General features: G+C 44.4%; 1 protein-coding gene across 2 annotated transcripts in view; it reads right to left on the reverse strand.

The window, feature by feature from the left end:
* Window positions 1–1,371: 1,371 nt before the first annotated feature.
* The window catches only part of nkd1 (NKD inhibitor of WNT signaling pathway 1), a 53,810-nt gene continuing 34,161 nt past the window's right edge, over window positions 1,372–21,020 (reverse strand). For both annotated transcript variants that reach the window (XM_083759726.1, XM_083759725.1), the window contains 7 exons: window positions 20,151–20,211; window positions 11,946–12,049; window positions 11,601–11,696; window positions 8,856–9,003; window positions 6,083–6,164; window positions 3,455–3,591; window positions 1,372–2,085 (listed from right to left, as the gene is read on the reverse strand). In XM_083759726.1, coding sequence (XP_083615852.1) covers window positions 1,475–2,085; window positions 3,455–3,591; window positions 6,083–6,164; window positions 8,856–9,003; window positions 11,601–11,696; window positions 11,946–12,049; window positions 20,151–20,211 — 1,239 coding nt within the window. In that variant the 3' untranslated portion in view covers window positions 1,372–1,474. The remainder of the gene's footprint in view (window positions 2,086–3,454; window positions 3,592–6,082; window positions 6,165–8,855; window positions 9,004–11,600; window positions 11,697–11,945; window positions 12,050–20,150; window positions 20,212–21,020) is intronic.

The following is a 21,020-nucleotide window of genomic DNA, read 5'->3' on the forward strand; positions in this document are numbered from 1 at the left end:
TTGAAACACTTGAGACCCATTTAATTTTTTTGCCTTTTTTTCCCCTGGCACATTTTCGTGAACCACTGCTTTATAGCATTATAGATATTTATATATTAGAAAGGAGACTGAGAATGATGTTTGTGTTTAAAAAAAAAAGAAAGAAAACAAAAATACATTAAAAAAGAGACTCCTAGTGGTCTTACAAAATGTAGGCATGGAGTTAAACAAACAAACAAAATGTTGCAGATTGTGAATACAAACATATCACATTATCAATAAAGCTTATAAAGTTGATAACAACAATATATACCGTATGTACAAACAATGTAGGGTAATAAAAGGAACAGATCTTGTCACTGTACATTTGTGGCATTATTATTTTCTTATTTGTGTCGTGAATGCTGATAGAAAGTAATCATAATACCGATATTTAGATTAAAACTAGAGGTAGCAGCTGATTGGGGGTTTCTATTCTCACTAGAAAATAAACTCCATTTTCATTTCTGTATTGTTTTTTGTACTTTTCCTGGTATTATTGCCTGTGTGCTACGAGTCAGATTCTTCATTTGAGTCTTTTAATACTTGCCTGACTTGTCTTGTTTTTAAATACTAACTACACCCATGAGCCCTCTTCAAGTGGTTTACAATGTTGACACAGTTGTCGCAACACCCCTTACACACGTGCACGCGCTCACACATGCACACGGAAAGGCACCCTGCGCGCGCACACACTCAATATACAAGTTTCCTTTTATACATGCCACACAAGCACTTTTGCTGTCTCGCACGCACACACGCGCGTGCGCACACACACACACACACACACACACACACACACACACACACACACACACACACACACACACTGTGCCTTTTTTTTGCTCTCCCTTCACCTATTCCTTCATATAAAATGTTCCTCTATACATCACAGTCTTTCTGCCTTTTTGAGTCCCTCTTTTCCCCTTCATTACAAACCTTTTGGCTTAGTGGTCTGGAAGGATCGTGGTGCTGGTTTAGAGCCAGCCTTTTAAAAGTCTGTGGGTTTCTTGTGGGATCCAGGGGAGCCAGGGCCAGAGAAACTGCTGGAGTCCAGCTGTCTTCTCCTTCCCCCTCCTCCATTAGGCTGCTCTCTATGTAGCACTGAGGCAGGGCTCCTCCTCCCTGCTCCCCACCTGCATGCTCCTCCTCCCTGCTCCCCACCTGCTCTGCACTGGACTTCACCTCCCATGGTCCTCCTCCCCGGCCTCCCCGTGCATGCCCCCTACAGTGGCCACTGGCCAGTAGCTGCTTTGTCCAAAAAGAAAACAAACAAACAAACAAAACAATGTCCTTTACTACAATCCTGGTTGTACTGTACTGTATACTGTACTGTATACTGTACTGTACTGTGGAGAGCCTGCTGGATCGGGGTGGAGGCTAGTATGAGTGATGGGATTGTGGGTTTGGGGCTACTAGGTGGTGGAGGCAGGCGGTTGGGTGTGGCGTGGTTGCTTCAGGACTGGTAGAAGTGGTGGTAGTGGTGGTGGTGTTCGTGGTGGTGGTGGTGCTCGTGCCGCTGCACCACCTGCGACAGCCCCCCGCCGCTGCCCCCCTTGTAGAGCAGCATGCCGGGCAGGTCCCTCACCTGCTCCTTCTCCATCACCACGGGCCCAGCCCCCGGCCCCGGGGCCGACAGGGAGCCCAGCACCCGGTAGCCCCCGGCCTCCTTGGACGAGCGCTGCTTGTGCTTGCGGTAGGGGGCGGCCGACTGGTGGTGGTGGGGAGGGGTCTGGCTGGGCAGCACAGGAGGTGGAGGCGCACCTCCTCCTCCTCCGCCTCCTCCTCGGCTCCGCATCACCCGTCCTCCGCTGGCCTGAGCGCCGGTCGGCGTGCGGCCGTGGGTCTTGGGCGAGCGGAAGGCGTGCTTCCCCCCCGAGTCCTGACCGTGACCGCGGGGCCGGGCGTGGCAGAGGCTGTCTGGGACGGCGGCGGCTTCCATGGCGATCTGTGAGCGGCGGTGGTGGGAGTAAGAAGACGGGCCGTTTTCTGGCTCTTGAGACCGAGACCTGGTCTGGTTGGCCGAGCGGGATGGAGGCTCAGCTTTGGCCGGCTCTGTGGTGGTAGCTGCGGTGGAGACAGGGGAGAAAGACAAAAAGTCAATGCACAGTTGCACACAGTAAAGCATTCAAGTGTTAACATTTCACTTTATAAAGGACTTATTCTTGTGTGTGTGTGAACTTTTGCATTACAGCATAAGTACACGCTAATCCTGTATAATTACGACAAATGCACATAAGTACACTCAAAATAAACCCTGAAGTGCCAAGTCAGAATTCTCAGTATGAGAAAAAGGCAGCCATCCAAGAGCGCTTGCCTGAAGCAGAATAAGTAACTCATTCAAAAATAACCCATTATGTATACATGGCGACAGCGGCCACTCTTTAATGCGAGTCCAGTGGAAAGCCACATCATTCAGGACACAGCCTAGTTTTTCAGACCCATTTCTTCCAAAGGATAAGCATGACAAAACGTGACACACACACACACACACACACACATGTGCATGCATGCACGCACGCACACACACCGCTGTTAGCACTGCACTAACAGGGGCCACATTATAATAATCACTGTGTCATCGCTGATAAGTCGGATCAAGGGCGGCGGCTTATTAAACGTAATAATTCACTTGGCCCTTAGAGCTGATGGGAGCCGGGCCCTTCAGACACTTCGCCCCGGGCCCCAGATGTTTGTACTGGCCAGGGCTTGCAGTAGGGCCCGGGCCCCAGATGTTTGTACTGGCCAGGGCTTGCAGTAGGCCGCCGCTACACCTAATAGCTACAGGGCAGGTGCTGCTGGCTGGGGTAATGGGACAGTCTGGAGGAGGCTTCAAAGGCACCGTGGACCTCTCCCCTCATCTCTCAGAAAGTTTTATGTTGTAATGTTCTGTTGTAGAGCAGTGGTTTTCAACCCTTTTCATCAGGGTCCATTATTTATTTGGCATTTGAGCCACGGACGACCATTCGATGAGATTTGGCCTCTCAGACCCAAAACTTTGAATATTGTATTATAGTTTTATAGATTTTGTCCACAATTCCATATTGATGTTGGTACCATAGGATAGATAAGAGGCAAAAGTAATAGTTTTTCTACATTCTGTAATTGTGTAGACATGAAGCAAATGAAGTAAAGCAGATGTTTAACAATAATTTAACTCTTGAATGAAACCAATTGGACCCATATAGCACATTGGTATATATATACTGTATACTGTACAAGCTCATCTTTTTTTTGTTTTTGTGCACATCTTTGAATAATTATACTAACTTTTTTAAGCAAACATTTTTCTAACTCTTTGCTTCAGGGGAACACATTTTGAGATGGGGGTCCGCGGCCAAATATATAATCATTTTTTTTTTTCTTCAGAAAACCGTAACGGGTTAAGTGAAAAAATTCAAATGGGGCGGTACTTCTCTCAGCACTCTCCACTCACCGGCTCCAAAGCGAGATGTATAGTTCTCGATGCCTGCCAGGTCCAAGTAGTGGTTCCTGCGCTCCAGGTTCTCATCCACGCAGGGGCGCTGCTGCTGCTGGCAGCCCGGCTGGGTGTGGTGGTCGCTGTGGTGGCGCCTGGCGGGCACAAAACAAGCACCTCTCATTAGACAGTGGCTGGAGCTCAGTTTCTCCCTGAGGTTTAAGTTCTTAGAGTGTTTGGGAAAAGCGAGGCTGTGTTGCCAGATTCTGCCAGAGAAACGAGCAATCAGGTCGATGAAAACGAGACTTTTACCAATATTATATTTAATAAAAACCCTTTTTTTATTTTTTATATGTGGAATATTGTATGTATACGTATGAATGAATGAATGAATGAATGATTTTATTTTCACCTTTCACAGTCCATACCTTCTTACGGGATTATTCTGACTTTAAAGTACACTGTATTTCCTGTGCCAACACTGACACCAAAATAAATCACACACTGTATACATGACTCTGATCAAGAGTACATTCAAGTAATCTAATTGTCAGGCTAGAGTGGAGGGCAAGAGACATACACCAAATACACCAATCTTGTATGGGGGTCCCTGGCACAAAACATTTTCAGATGGGGCTCTGTGGCCAAATACATATTCATTTCCTTGACATGGAAAAATGCCAAGGTCCCCCAAATGAAGCAAGCCCAGAACAAGCCAGTACACTTAAGAAACCAGCCCCAAAGAACTTAAAGGGATGGTTCGGATTTTTGGACATGAAGCTGTATGAAATGCTTACCATAAATATCGTGGTTGCAAAGGTATTAAATGACTGGCTGCTCCTGTTTGGGGGAATATCAAGTAGTTTCCAGGGTCACTGGGGGCCACGCATTAAAAATAAACCAATCTACAAAACTAGCGTAATTCGTATTGTTGACCTATATCTACCATTATAGACCAACTTTCGTTCAACTTTGACCGCTCTGTCACATGCTATTTTCTTTGTGTTCAGTATCACTGCGCCGCATAGAACACCATAGTGCTGGTGTGCCGCGGCAGCTGCGGCAGGATACACTACCAAAGCTAGGTGCTATGCAGCTGCCCCGGGTCGGCTAGCTACGAGGTTTCATTTCATTCAAAACATTTACTTTTGACTCGTTCCGGTTACTTTATAAGTGTTGACAACACTGTGTTTTATTATAGATCAAAATGGTACGAAGTTGCAACTTTCCGGGATGTCCAACTTTGGCTTGCTGCAGTGGGTTTGAACGTCCATAGACTCCATACCAACTTGAGAAAAATAAAAGGTGCTCAGCTGGTGGCTCGGCTAGGTGCTCGGCTGGTGGCTCGGCTAGGTGCTCGGCTGTGCAGTGAAAGCTTCATCACTGTCGTTGTCTGACTCTGGGTTTGAACTTTGAAGTGTCTGATTCTGACATGTTGAAGTCACGCTCATTTTTTGATCTACTTTGAAGGAATTGAAACAACTATTATTTTCCTCGATGACACAAAACAAAACGTATAAAGTAACCGGAACGAGTCAAAAGTAAATGTTTTGAATGAAATGAAACCTCGTAGCTAGCCGACCCGAGGCAGCTGCATAGCACCTAGATTTGGTAGTGTATCCTGCCGCAGCTGCCGTGGCGCGCCAGCACTTTGGTGTTCTATGCGGCGCAGTGATACTGAACACAAAGAAAATAGTACCATGTGACAGAGCGGTCAAAGTTGAACGAAAGTTGGTCTATAATGGTAGATATAGGTCAACAATACGAATTACGCTAGTTTTGTAGATTGGTTTATTTTTAATGCGTGGCCCCCAGTGACCCTGGAAACTACTTGATATTCCCCCAAACAGGAGCAGCACTCCTCGGCCAGTCATTTAATACCTTTGCAACCACGATATTTATGGTAAGCATTTCATACAGCTTCATGTCCAAAAATCCGAACCAACCCTTTAACCCTAACCCAAAACTACTAATATTTCTCCAAGTGACTTTACAGAGAGAGAGAGAAAAAAAAGGCTCAAAATTGTTTATAATAAGTAGATATGGCAGTGGTTGGGCTCCAATTCTCCCTGAGGTTTAGCTGGGCTGCCCTTATGGCCTAAGCAGTGGTGAACTTAACTGCAAGAGAAGTGATGTTCTGAAGAGTCGCCCCGGCCCCCGTTTTATATGCGAGCGTGTGAAAAAACTGTGAGTATATATTGCCACTTGCTCGGCACTCATGCAACAGCATTTTACTGCAGGACCGTTGAGCAAGGCATGAGTTACTGGTGTCCTTAGCTCAGGAATGAGTAGTGAAAGATTTATTTAGTGGGCTGTGACAAGAGGACGTGTGTAAACCTCTAAGCTTCCCTCTCTCCATGACTAGTTCCTGTGTAGCTGGACAGGCACAGCCTTGGGAGAGGCTGTATGCCTTTATGTGACTGATATGAGACGTGGCTTTGGATGAAAGCACCTTCCAAGCTCGCAACGCTCTCGGTTATCTTTGAACACTTTTGAATAAGACTGAAAAATGAAATAACTGCAATCTGGCATCGGTCGGGCTCTAGTACCCTCTAGTATCGATACATATTCTTATTGTTAAAAAAATGTTATATACTTATATTAGCAATATAAGAATAAGTTGATAATCACTGTTATAGATCGTACCGGAGGAGAGCGCGTGACTTCTTGTCAGCACTTTTGGGGTCTTCCACGCTCTTGTCAGCCTTTTGTCTGGAGTGGGATAAGTCTGCAGAGAGAGAGAGAGAGAGAGAGAAATCCATTATCAAAGAGCACACACACACACACACACACACACACACACACACACACACACACACACACACACACACACACACACACACACACTCTCTCTCACTCTCTCACTCTCTCTCTCTCTCTCTACAGCAGTCTCACAAGCCTGCAGAAGAAAGAAACCTTTGTTCACTGGCTTTTACTTTGAAGATCAGTTAAATGAGTGGATAAATAACAATGCGTCATTTATTCTATTTCCAATTCCAGGTCTCACACTCAGTACTGTAAGGCATGGGGTATATCTTCTTCATAAAGAGTTTATTAATGGCACCCAATATAATGCGGTATGAAATTAGCACAAATGGCATCAGGCAATATTTTCAAAGCCGGCTCTTGTCTGAAACGCTTTCACGGATATAAATAGACAGAAAAAAGAGACATGCATGCCTGTGATGTAACAGAGAGGGGACTATACATATACTGTATATATTTCCCTAGTTTAAGTAGCAAAATCTGAAAAGTAAAGTCAAAGATATTATTTTTCCTGACAGTTTGAGCTTTGGGGAGTGCTTGGAAGGGGAGGGAGAGAGGGAGAGGGAGTAGGTGACAGCCTAGAAGGTGGCAGACATTTATCAAAAGGATGCTGTGCATCTCTTAGGGCCTAGTTCCAGAGTTTTTTGAAGCGGCTGGCTGGCAGCAGGCAGGGGGTCCCCTCTTCTCTTCTCCATTACTCCTCACTATCATTAAAAAATGAACCCCGTGGTGCAGGAGAGACAGAGAGAGACATGGAGACGGGGAGAGTTTGTGACAGCAGACTTTCTGTGTTGACAACAAACGCACGTCTGCGGGGTGTGGTGACAGCTTACAGCATGTGACACAGGGTGCTAGTGCGGGGGGGGGGGGGCATCCTCTGAGCACCACTGTCCTACTGACTGACTCCTACTACACTACTACTACAGTATTGTAGCTGTACGTATCTCCATATTCAAACCTTTTGTGTTTTTCCGTAAATTACTGCCAAGCGTGGATCACACTGACACTACAGCACACTCATCACACTAAAGCATCAAAGTATACACACACAGTGACACACACAGACACACACACGCACACACATACTGTGTATATATATATATATATATATATGTGTGTGTGTGTGTGTGGACATAATGAGGTATCCACCCGACATAGACGATATCTAAGTGTTTCAACTTACGCCCTACTTCACGATAAAAGAGATATTTACTACTTCTAATCAATCTAATCTTGGTTGCTTATCATCTGGCGACGTCTGCAATATCCCACCAATGTAACGGTGCCTCCCAAGATGTGACTACTACCAAAACTAGTTGGGCTACTGTGACTGGTCAGACGTTCTGCATCGTTTCCACACACAGCCCAGCCTCAAGTTCATTCTTTCAGCAGAGTGAAAAGCAGTGGCGTTTTGGAAGAAGAGGCACGCGACAAATGTGTATATACACACACATGTCTTCTACATCCTGACAGTTTTCTGAAAAAGCTATGTTTCTATGTCAGTGGTTCTTCGATTTTTCAAAAATAGCAGACCTACAAGGTCGTAGCGCGCCAGTGGCGCGCTATGAGCTTGTAGATCACCAAAAGGGGTTCCCGCCCAAAATGGGTTAAATATTTTTTATGATTTATTTTTTTGCTTTTCTACAGCAGACATGCAGCTGTGAGCTCTGTTGTTTTGATGGTAGTTCTCCAACTTAAGTACTAATCCATTCCTGGCTGATTGTTATACAAGACTACTGTATGTGGGTTTTGCTGTCACCGCCACTCGTGTAGGTGCGGTGGGCTGCACTGGCAACATTCAAGACAGATTTTCTTTGGGAAAAGCATGCCTCATAGGCTCATATGCTCAATGGGGACAACTACAGTGTGTAAATACTTTTACTATTAGTGAGTTTATTACTGTTGTTGTGAATTATCTGCATGCTGTCTGAATGGCAGCCTCTGGTGGACATTCCCCCATTCCCTGCATCCATAATGAGACACCTGTTTTCCATCACACCACTCAACTCACTAGCCAATCACAGTTTAGGTGTGCCATATATAAGCAGCAACTGACTCCTCACTCAGTCTCCAGCCTTCACACAGGCAACATGTCATGCAGAACCTGCAGCGCTCATTGAGTACCCTGGCCTACACCTCACTTCTCTGCAGCCGTGCGTCCTTGACCAATAAACCACGGTTTCATGGCTTACTGAAGATAATACACTACTATTCTGTTGAAATATACCTTGGTGTCACATATACTCTCTCTGGCCGGAGAAACTTGGGGATCAGCTCACATCCAACAAACTAACCAGCAGAGAATATTTAATAACTGTAGTTTGTTCAACAAGTTAGATTGGAGACGTGTCGTCCCGTACAGTAAAGTATAGGAGTCCCTCCTCACTCTGCCCAATGTTATCCACAGTTTGGTGACAGTCGCACTACAGTAGCTCAACAGTAACAAAGGTGCAGGCGTAAAAACAATGTCGTGATCATAGTTATAATGGTCGCGACGGAGTGAAGTGATCACTGTAGCCTGCTAGCTAGCAAGCCTAGCATGTAATAAACTCCTTCTAAAGCTATATATGGACCATAGCTATAATCATAATCATAACCATTATAAAGACCAAAGGAACTGTGGTTCGACACCTTTGAGCCCTTCCTGGTGTACCTGCTGTGGCCTGCGTGCAGCTTCTCCACCGCTGGCTGGAGTCTGGAGCCACCGACAGTTTGACCCGCAGCGTCTTGCTGCTAGTGGGAGAGTGGTTGACCGAGGCGTCCACCACCTCGTAGATGGTGTGGAGGAGGCTGGTGATGTCCTAGAGGTCAGCGGAGGGGAGAGGAGGAGAGGATTTGTGATTAGTGGTTAGGGTGATTATATGCTTCATTATTAGGATGATTCCACTCTCTCTCCCACTAAGTCTCCTCCAGTACAGGTAACGCCAGAGAAAGTGCCAAAGGCCAAACACACTGACTAAGGGTGGCAGGGCTTTCTGCGCCATTTAAAAAACTAAACAAAAAAACACTAGCCCCTCTGACTGAGCTCTCAGATCTCTACCAGAGAAGAAGAAACAAAGCCACCAGGTTCTTCTAAGAAAAGAGAAACTTAGAACAGACCTCACACTGGAATCAAGTTTCTCACAGAGCCATTGAAAAGGATTGGTAGAATCCTACTGTATAGGAACCACCAGTATGGTTCCCAAACGTTACCGTGTGCCTATACAGCAGGCACACGGTGAGACAAGTCTATGTCAATGACGGTGGCTTTTTAGGTCTCGCTTGCAAAACGTCTTTCTATCTCAGCTGTGGCCGGCCTCTTCCCCCGAAGCGAGCTCCCCATAGAGGAGGTCCATTGTCCGTACAAGACACAAGACCCAGCCACGTTCTCTGTTTTTAGGAGTTTGTACATTGATGTTTTTTTGTTGTTGCTTGGGGCAGAACATCCCTGTTGGAAACCTTGTCTTTCTAAGAGATTCAGAGTATTCCACTAAGGCCACGTCAGGTCTGGAGTCTCTCCCCACGACGGTGTCAGATTGGCCATCAGCCCCGTCACTCAACAGTGTCAGACAACAAACATGGCTGCCCCCACTGTGGTAACTCATGACTGTATCAATCTGGCTATTAAAACGACGTATGATAAATAGTTTCTTTACAGACACGAGACGTTTTATAAACATCATCACCTGACAAATTTGACCGCTTTTGTTTACATACTAGTTGCGCTCGTTGGCTGTTTGTTTGGTTGATTGGTTGGTATGAACCAATCACCGAAGACTGTCGCTTTGACGACACCCATCCCATAAACTGCTGCCGTGGGGAGGGCTTTCAGTCTGAATAATGTGAAACAAAATAAAAATTCCGACTGAGTGCCAGGCTACTAAGGCAGTGCATGCTTTCTCGGTCAAAATTTCTCACCATACAGTAGGTACCATAATATGGCAGACCACCTCCAACCAGAGTCCTGCACGATTCCAATTTTCGATACCCGCACCCGTCCCGCCCGTCAATCATCAGTTCCGTAACCCGCCCGTTACCCGTCATTTATATAAATCTCGAAACCAGATCCGCCCGTTACCCGTTCGTATCACAGGCTATACGATAGCTATCATTGACTTTATTTCATCCAACACCGCATGTGGTGGTGGGCGACGGCAGTGTGTTGCACATGGAACGGAAGACATGTAGTTGACTGGCTACTGCTGCTTATTATCACAACATAAAGTTATATCATGATTTCGACCTAAATGGCATATTGGCAAGGAGAGGATGATAAAAAAAAAGATTAGCCTGATGAGTCGACCGTCTTGATCCAAGGCTGTTTCAAACACGGTCATCACTCATCAGGCTAATCAGTTTAACTTTATTTACACTTAGACAGAGTGGCGCATTAGGCCAACATTACCTGGGTTAGCTTTACATCTTGTGTTGAATGTTGGCATTATAATCCCCTGGTGTTTCATCAGCGCGAACGAAAATATAGGCTACAGGCTGCAGCCTGGTGATAAAAAAATTAACTCCACACGTGAAATTCTACGATAAGGAAGCAAGGATTCGTCCGTGATGTCACTGCTATGCAACAAGGAAGTAGCACAGGGAAGCACAGCAGCAGAAACATAACGCCATTGTGAAGGAATCGGCAGTGATGTGACATCACTGACGATTCCTTGGGCATGTGACGGATTTAACTTATCTCTGCTGTTGAGGAAAACCCCAGCTCAGCTGCTGTTTATAACATTGTGCAGTGCGGGTCCACTCATTAAAAAAGTCACCCACCTACGTTGCGTTGCGTTCCGCCCGTACCCGTTAACTTATTAAGGTATATTGTCCCGCCCGTTCCCACCCGTCAAACTCGGGTACCCTAACAGGGTACAACGGGTATCTGACCCGTTGCAGGACTCTGCCTCCAACTGCTGTAGATGTGTTAGTTACATTGTCCCAAACACTACCATACAAATTGGTTAAACGATGTTCTATTCAATTTGAAATGAAAGTTCCCGATCTTCAGCTCTGTGTCCATACAGTATAGTGAGAGTAGGTGAGGATTGTACTGTGTACTCTGTGTCCATAGTATACACTACAGTATGGTGAGAGTAGGTGAGGATTGTACTGTGTACTCTGTGTCCATACAGTATGGTGAGAGTAGGTGAGGATTGTACTGTGTACTCTGTGTCCATACAGTATGGTGAGAGTAGGTGAGGATTGTACTGTGTACTCTGTGTCCATAGTATACAGTATGGTGAGAGTAGGTGAGGATTGTACTGTGTACTCTGTGTCCATACAGTATGGTGAGAGTAGGTGAGGATTGTACTGTGTACTCTGTGTCCATAGTATACAGTATGGTGAGAGTAGGTGAGGATTGTACTGTGTACTCTGTGTCCATAGTATACAGTATGGTGAGAGTAGGTGAGGGTTGTACCTCTCTGGTGACTTTGCCGTTGTTGTCAAAGTCGTACAGGGTGAAGGTCCATTCCTGTCTGTTGTCCTCCTCTACGGACACAGCACATTCCAGCTCCTGGAACAACACACTTCATCACTCACTGTGTGTGTGTGTGTGCGCGTGTGTGATACGTATGTGTATCACAAGCATGTGTGTATGAGTGATTAGGTGCATTAGTTGCAACTTTTCATAATTACAGTAGTGTGTGTGTGTGTGTGTGTGTGTGTGCGAGACCGCCCGTCACTGTTTGTTCCTCCAGTTATAAAACTGGGGCAAGAGAGTAGAGACACGTGCACTCACTCACTCACTCACTCACTCACTCACTTCAAACTGAAGTTGTTTCTGGGGTCTCGTGGGAGACTGGCCGTCTCCCACTTGAAGTTTCTCCTCCACACAGCAGCTTTCCGTCTTCTCTGGGGGCAGAGCCACTGCACACACACACACACACACACACACACACACACACACACACACACACACACACACACACACACACACACAGACAGACAAAAGAGAGAGCCTTCAGTATTTAGATTTTGCCAGATTTCGTGAGAGAAACACGCGGTCAGGTCTATGAAAACAAGCCCCAAAAAAGCGACAAATAATAGTTAATGTAGCATCAACCACTTTAATTCTATTTAAAGTAAACTATTTAATTCAATTATGGGCTATTTGGAATGAGCTGATCTACAAGCAAGTTTGAGAACCACTGGTTTAAACAAAATTCGGAAGGAAGCACAAATAGAAACAAGTTTGTGTTGATGTGTATTTTCAGTCAGACATTTAACCTCTTAAACCCTCAATACTTTGGCTCTATAGGCTACTTGGCCTGTTCTCGTTTCCCTCTTCCAAATCTCTTTGCTGAGGAGATCTGCTATTTTCAACAAAGAGAAAACTCTAACCCCCAAACCCTAAAAGCCTCTAAATGTCTAAATAAAAGTTTTTTATGTAACAACCATCTCACAATGTCTATTACTCACATTTTAATAGCCTATATTTGTGGGGACACACACATGCCCGCACGCACGCCCCTCCTCCCGCTGCTGTCAGCACTTTGAAGTGTTCAATCTCCAACCTTTTGGACGGGGATCACACCAGCAGGCTGTAAAACAGACTCGCTAATTAATTAAGCCAGAGTCAGATCTCAGTGAACAGTGTTTGTTGTGCGAGCCAGAGAGTTCTGTTGTCGCCCTGCGACTCTTTCTTTTTCCTGCCCCATCCAAAAAGCAACATCAAAGACCACCCCCCGGCCCGGGAGGAGGCAGCGGGTACCGGGGGGGAGGGGCAATGCGGTGATGGAAGAAGCACTCACATGTTTTGGGCGGTTAGGCCCAAACCTCACCAATGCAACTCTGTGAAACAAAACAGTTTTAAAGACATGTCACACTTGCAACTGCCATTGTAGTTGCAAATCACAACCATTTGGTTGTGAGTAGTCGCATGGCGAATCATTGGTACTGTTTGGGCCTTCATTTAAAGGACAATGTCCCTGCGACAGACTAGCGTCATGTCCATGGTGTGCACTTTAGTGGTGTCAAAAATGATCCATTCAGCAATGCATCGCGATTCGTCACGCACGATTCTGCATCGATGCAGCAACGAACATAAATCGCCTTTTTATGACTGAATGTCAAAACCACAATTAAATTGATAATCGCAATTATTTGTGTGAGAATAAATTGTGAACTTAAATGTGTAATGGTGACAACCCTAGTTCTGACCAGACACTGGAGGTCACCAGGAGGTCAGACACAAAGCTCTGCTTCTGACCAGTTTCACCAGATTGTACAGATGAATGTCAGAGGCAGCAGCAACGTGGTTGCTGGTTTTGTGTTCGCTTTGATCTTCTTACAGCTCTGTGTGTGTGTGTGTGTGCGTGCGTGCGTTGCTCTGTAGCAGGTCCAATATGCTGGTGAGATGCTTATCTCACAACTAATGAAAATGCCAGGAGAAACAGTAATCTGCCATCTCTCCCTCTCTCTCCCCCTCTATCCCTCTCCCTCTATCTATTGCCCCTTATCTCTCTCTCTCTGCATCTCTATCTCTCTCTCCCTCTGTCTCTCTCTCTATCTCTGTCTGATGAAGCCAGGTCTTTGTGAGAGACTCGGCTGCCAGTGGATTGGCAGGGTGTATCAGATCAGGCGGGGGGGGGTGATATTGACATTGTTCCAATAGCTTTGACACGCACGCACGCACGCACGCACACACACACACACACACAGCTACATACATAGAGGTATATCACAACAGCTTCAGCATGTGGCCGGTGCTGGCGCTGTCTGGCAGAAACCTTGATCTCCATATTTAAACTTTTCATATTCTGTCCACCTGCCAGTAACAATATAACAGTTGAATATATACTATACACATTTCTACACACAATTCTATCATCAACACTTTATGAACAACAATAACAGGGGGACTCAAGCAGGTGGTTTCATACTGTTAGCTAACAGATCCCAGTGAGGGGCGACCGGGGCCGACCTGTGTGGACATTGCATATTGTCCTGCTTGTTCACGCTCCAGTTTCCTCCCACAGCTACGTAACAGACATGCAGCACTGTGGCCTCGAACTGGAGCTGCTCCCCAGGCACCAGTGTTGCCAAGTCCGCTTCGACGCTTACTATAAGCGACTTTGGGGCTTGTTTCTAAAGTGTGCACTTTGATTGTTTGGGCTTATAGGTTCCTAATGTCGTTTAACCCAGTGGTTCTCAAATATTTTCATGTCAAGGACCTCCAACATTTTATGCCTTTGTCTGCGGACCCCCAACTGGAAATATTTTGTCACAGGGTCCCCCATGCAAGATGCTTCAAAAGTGTTTTTCTCGAGAATACTTTCTCCATTTTTTGAGGTGCGCTAGTCCGTCCTATGCCCAGCTTTGTGTGTCTCTGTGTGTACCACGGAAATTATTTGATTGGCTGAGCACGGAATGTGATGATGTATGATTAAAGAGCGCAGTGATTTATTTTTTAGATCTACAAGCTTGGTTATTTTCAAACATACGTTGTATATAGGGGTTCAAGTGGTGAAACTGATTGTGAATTTGTGATTTAGCTGGGGAGTCGGGACCATCGTGTGTGTGTGTCCTGTCCACTTGTTCACACACACACACACACACACTGGCCAGCCGGACGCCTGATGGAGGGGAAAGGAACTGGTCGGAATAACGTGTTCCTTCCATGCGCTACGTCCGGCCGGGGAAACTCCCCCCTGTCAGGTGAAAAGAAGCAGCTTGGACTCCTCATGCATAGAAGGAAGGTCTGCCCCCAAAGGTTGGCAGAGGAAGTGTCAATTAGATAATTGACACTGGATGAAAAAATGGGTTGCAAAATTGCGGGCTAAACATTATAGTAAAATATATATATATATATATATATATATATATATATATATATAGGGTTTATGACATTATCATAATAATGAACAGTGTCTTTGTAGTGACCTGTAAAGCACTGCAGTGAAACATCCTAAAGATGCTTTCATCTCTATCCATTTTGTTTCTTCCCTCCTTTGCAAATGTTTCGTGTGAATGTGCTGAAAGGTTCTTAGCCTGAGGCCCTGAGGAGGGGCCTTTTAAGTCCATCAGTCATCTTGTCATCTCTCCGTGTCTTCCTGTCTTGTTCGCTGTCGCCTCTCTTTTGATGATCTAAACCACTAAACCACCATGCATGTGCTATTCTAAACCACTAAACCACCATGCATATGCTATTCTAAACCACTAAACCACCATGCATGTGCTATTCTAAACCACTAAACCACCATGCATGTGCTATTCTAAACCACTAAACCACCATGCATGTGCTATTCTAAACCACTAAACCACCATGCATGTGCTATTCTAAACCACTAAACCACAATGCATGTGCTATTCTAAACCACTAAACCACAATGCATGTGCTATTCTAAACCACTAAACCACAATGCATGTGCTATTCTAAACCACTAAACCACAATGCATGTGCTATTCTAAACCACTAAACCACCATGCATGTGCTATTCTAAACCACTAAACCACAATGCATGTGCTATTCTAAACCACTAAACCACCATGCATGTGCTATTCTAAACCACTAAACCACCATGCATGTGCTATTCTAAACCACTAAACCACAATGCATGTGCTATTCTAAACCACTAAACCACCATGCATGTGCTATTCTAAACCACTAAACCACCATGCATGTGCTATTCTAAACCACTAAACCACCATGCATGTGCTATTCTAAACCACTAAACCACAATGCATGTGCTATTCTAAACCACTAAACCACCATGCATGTGCTATTCTAAACCACTAAACCCAGTGATGTAATTAGGTTTCCAATGTAATGAGTCCCAGGATGCAGGGATGGTCTTGTAGATGAGTCCCAGGGACATTTGATGAGTCCCACTTCAGCGACGTTTTGTCAGTCACATTTTGTCATTTTTACAAATTGCAGCATTAAACTATCATTTCATTTTTGATTGTTATAATGTGGCTATATTCATGTAGAAATGTATGAAAGAAGTGAATACAATTCCAAATCTGAAAACTTTAATATTTGCAAAGATGTTTGCAACAACAGTGCAAAGTATGCAAACAGAACAACACAACAGTGCAACGTATGCAGAACAGTAAATAATATAATGGCACCAAAATAATGTAAAATATATAAATAATAATAATAATGTGGTGCAATCAGTGAGCTTAAGTATGGTGCATTTAATGCACTGCAGCACAGCTCATTTAAAGTGACTCATTGTCTGTTTGTGAATCGGGTCTGCTTGTCACGCTAAAACATGTTCCCCTAAATATTTCTGTCGGAGGCAGCGCGGTTTAGTTGAGAGAGTTGCGACATCTCCGTTCACTGCTTATTCGTGGGGCTGCAAGCGTCACTGATCACTCAATTGTCGTCACTCTCTCTCTAAACGGCTCTAGTCTACTCTAGAGGCTGCGCTCGGAGCGCTCCGCTCCCCGGTCAGAGCTCGCCTGAGCAACATGGCGGCGCGCTGTGTTGACAATGTAGTTACAACAAATTAGTGGTTCTACAACGATTTCTACATGGATTTTATTTTTTATAACATAGGATGAGGTCGGATGTGGGCATACAAAATGATCGTTTCCGTAGATTATTGTTTTACCGCATTTTTTCCCCCCGCGATTTCTTTTCAGTGGGAGTACAGTAGTGCATCCCATGGACGCACAGGTTGATGGTCTATTGCGTCCCAAAACTATAAAGTGCGTTTTTGGACGCAAAACGCACCCTAGTTACATCACTGTAAACCACAATGCATGTGCTATTCTAAACCACTAAACCACAATGCATGTGCTATTCTAAACCACTAAACCACAATGCATGTGCTATTCGTCACATAATAGATCACAGTGAGCGGTGCTCTGAGAGTGCTGCTCATTCACGTGAAAGTCAACAAACAACGGCATTTGGCTCTGGGTTTGCCCAATAGAAGAATTGCGATATTGAGGGGGCAGAAAACAGCCCGGTCACGTGGTTAATGTACTCTCACGAGCGACTCCAATGCATTCCGTAATCTTCCGGTTGTCTCTATTTGAAGTCTTCAAATAGGGACAAACCAATAGAAGTCTATGTAGAAGAGCCGCCATTGGACTGGCCCCATGAAGTGAACAGAGTTTGCGTAACTCTGTTTTACTCTATGGCTCTGGGTTTGCCTAAGGATGCTGTATTAACTGCAGTGTGTCTGCAGAAGAATGGTTCCAAGGATTTGGGTTCAACAGGCAAGTCTATTGCTCAGCAGATTAAAATATCACACTCGTGTGAAGTGAGGGGTGCCCACTGTATTTATATCCTTACCTGTTTTTAACTTATTCACTTTCCGTTGCTTTATTTCACCGTTTCTGTGTTTTTATATATGCCTTTTTTAGATTTGTTTTTGTGTTTTATTTCTGCATATATCCTAATTGTCGATTGTGTGTGTAATCTCGGCAGCATTGCAAATGAGCGTGAACTCAATGCTCTTTTCGAGAATAAATAAAGGTTTCAATCCATCTTCTGTCATCATTTAGTCCCCTAAGCAAACATTAAAGTCCATAGACTTGGCTTGCAAACAATTTACATCATAAGTGCTCTACAAATATCCTCAAAGTTCATAGACTTGGCTGGCAAACAATTATGTCATAAAAATCCCCATATACTCGGCTGCCATATCATTGGTGTCAGGAGGAAACCACCTAACTCAATTTTTTAGGTTTTTTGATTATTATGTTTTGCATAAGTCAGTGCTATTGAACACCCTTTACTGTCTGTGTGTTTCGAAAATATTGAATATTGAATAGAAAATAGTAAAAAACGTAACTCCATTGGACACTCAAACTGTCTGCTAATTAAAGCAACTCCACCGCCTCTCCCCCTCTTATGCAAGTAATTAACAATATATAAAAGTCCAATTTTGATGAGGCAGTTGAAAAATGTAGATTTTTCATTACTGAAAAATTAACATTTTGGAGTTGGTGGTTTCTTCCCGACAGCAGAGATATATAAAATATGACATAATCTTCAAAAGCCATGCATTGGAGAATTGGTTCTCTGCGGTTGTGATCTCCCCCTTTTTTCCTTTTTTATCCCCCAAGTATATATATTTTTTATAATGGAAAAATAAATTACTGTAAATCATAAATTAATGATTACAAGCTAGTACTCATTTGTAACGTAACTGAAAGGAACATGCCACATGTCAGGACATGCCATTGCCTTAGTGGACAGAGCAACATGTCTCTCTCTCTCTCTCTCTGCTACATTTCCTGTCTGGTTCCACACTGTCTAATAAAACTGACACCCTATTAATAAGAGCCTGACCGCCGACCGATATGTCTTAGTCTCTTAAGCTAGAACATTTTCAAATTCTCCCGTCATACGCTATTACACTCCTCCCCGCATCCACTCCGTCTTAGTGGTAGCGCAAACTTGTCCCACTTGTAAATCAAATTATCGCTTGCTGCTAAAAAACGGGAAATCAAAGTATTTTAAATATATTTTCATCAACGGTAAGTAACAACAAACAGATGACAGCTGTCTTTCTTGGGGCTTTTGGTGAGGTTTAGTTCCAGACTCTATGAAACAGCATTCGTAGATTGTGGAATTGATGTCGCGAGACTAGTGCTATAATAAAATAAAATAAATAAACTATTCTATGAAAGGAAGTCGTAGTCGGTGCTAATACTGACCCTCATCTATCTCTGAGGCTGTCTGGTCACCTTTCTGTCTGCATCCCACGTCTTTGATCCTGTATGCTCTCCTCTCCTCTCTAACCCAGATCAAACGGGTGGGGGTGGGGGGGGGGTGGGGAGCCTCTCCTCCCGGAGCACTTAATCCAGGATCACACCCCACCAGGGAGAACATGGGGGATGCAGGCAGTTTGCAAAGACCCACAGAGGGCAGGGAGGAGGAGGTGGAGGGGGGGTGGGGGGTTCATCGGTGCATTGGTGGAATTTAGTTGAGAGAAGACAAGATGTGTGGGTGCAACAGTTAATCGAGCTAATCAAATCGGTTAGAATAGATTTGCAGTTTTTTGGGGGGTGAGAAACATTAAACTCTATCCATTGGCAATGGCGTTTTTAATGTTTGTCTAGGACAAACATTAAAAGGTCAGTGAGGTTACATAGTTGCCTTTGGGTTCGTTTTTGTAGTGCAATAGGGACAAATACAGAATGCTCGGCCCAATAAAACTCCCAGAGTCAACTCTGAAAACCTCGGAATGGTTGCTATAGGTATTCCTAAACGTAACCTCCGTAAAACTATGCCTTAACCTAACCTTATTCCTAAACGTGACCTCAGTAAAACTAAGGCTAAACCTTTAAGCCCAAGGAGTGTTTTTTGTGCAAAACTAATGCTTGGAATGGATTCAGAATCATGAAAACCCCCTAGTTTGACATGTCACATGCTACTTAAAGCATAATGAAATTTTGACTTATTTTCTTTTACGCAGTGATGCATATAAAGACCGCGCGCGTGCGTGCATGCGAGGTGCGCGGTCTTTATGTGCAAAATGCGATATTTGGGGCTTGATTAGAGCTTAATTTAGTTATTAAAATAAACGATGATAGCTTAGCATCCCCGACATCTGACTGTGTAACAGTGATGAAAACTAGCGGATGTTGTGATCCGTAGAACCGGAAATGACATCGCCAGATTCGCTCTATTTGGTCAAAATCGGCATAATGGTGAAGTTACCGCCACCATCAGGACTGGGTATAATACTATAGATATATGACTACCGTGTTAAAATGAGATATAGCTTTTTCGATTATTCCTAAACTTAACCTTATTCCTAACCCTCGGTAGTTAACCTCGGTAAAACTATGCCTTCAACCTAACCTTATTCCTAAACTTAACCTCAGAAAAAACTAAGGATAAACCTAACCTTATAACTAAACTTAACCTCAGTAAAACTATGCCTTCAATCTAACCTTATTCCTAAACTTAACCTCAGAAAAACTAAGGATAAACCTAACCTTAACCTCAGTAAAACTCAGTTTCTCTCGCACAATGACTGGGGATAGAGAGAGAACCTACCTTCCAATCTGTAGTGTTCATTGGTGATCCCCTCAGCGCTACACGCTGCTTCCAACGAGTCCTGTAGAGACACAGAGGAGACACACGTCAGTGGGTGTTTCATACCCCAATACAGTGACTGGAGGTCTGGGAGGAATACTGTATTTCTATCACATACAAAACAAACAAACTCTTGGTACTGACTGAGCCCTAATCCAGGGCTCAGCAGAAGCTTTTCAAATACACAGTGACGTGCCTAAAACAATCCAAAATAACAGCTTTAAAAAAAATCTATATGTAGAAAGTTTGACAAGTGTGCCCTGAGCCTGAACAGAAGTGGAAAGAATGTCTAGCGGGACGGTATTTCATTATTTCTGTGCCGTTAGCTGGTAGCAAAAGTGTAGTTAAGCTGTACCAGCGCCTGCATCCCCTTCAGTTACCTCCCTGCGGTAGCAGCCTGCAGACTGTTATTGTGAGGGTCTGCTATCATTAGCATTAGCTCACGATGTTTACCTTTCGTCATTGTCGGGAGCAATGCGAGATAAATGACATCCGAACTTTGGATGGATGATATCACCAAGGACAGTGCTCGTAGTTTCAGAGCTACGGGGCTTTGAAAATCCTGCTTTGAACCGAGGTAAATGGAGTTGATTGATAAAGAACCCATAGCTGGTGGTGAGGAGGCGTTGCATAGCAACCGGACCAAAGAAAAAGAAAAAAAATTGGTCCTCAATGGTTGGGGGGTACCTACTGTAGCAGATAACGTCCTATAGCTGGGGGGCTTTTTTATTAGAAATGAGAAATAGTGAAAATCAGAAAAAACAGCAAAATCACCTCTTCCCCTTCCTGCACTGAATTCTGAGGGGTTATATTCTGCTGATGCGGGGCTAA

Source organism: Protomyctophum parallelum, assembly GCF_964188405.1.
Source record: "Protomyctophum parallelum genome assembly, chromosome: 2".
In the NCBI taxonomy this organism is placed as follows: Eukaryota; Metazoa; Chordata; class Actinopteri; order Myctophiformes; family Myctophidae; genus Protomyctophum; species Protomyctophum parallelum.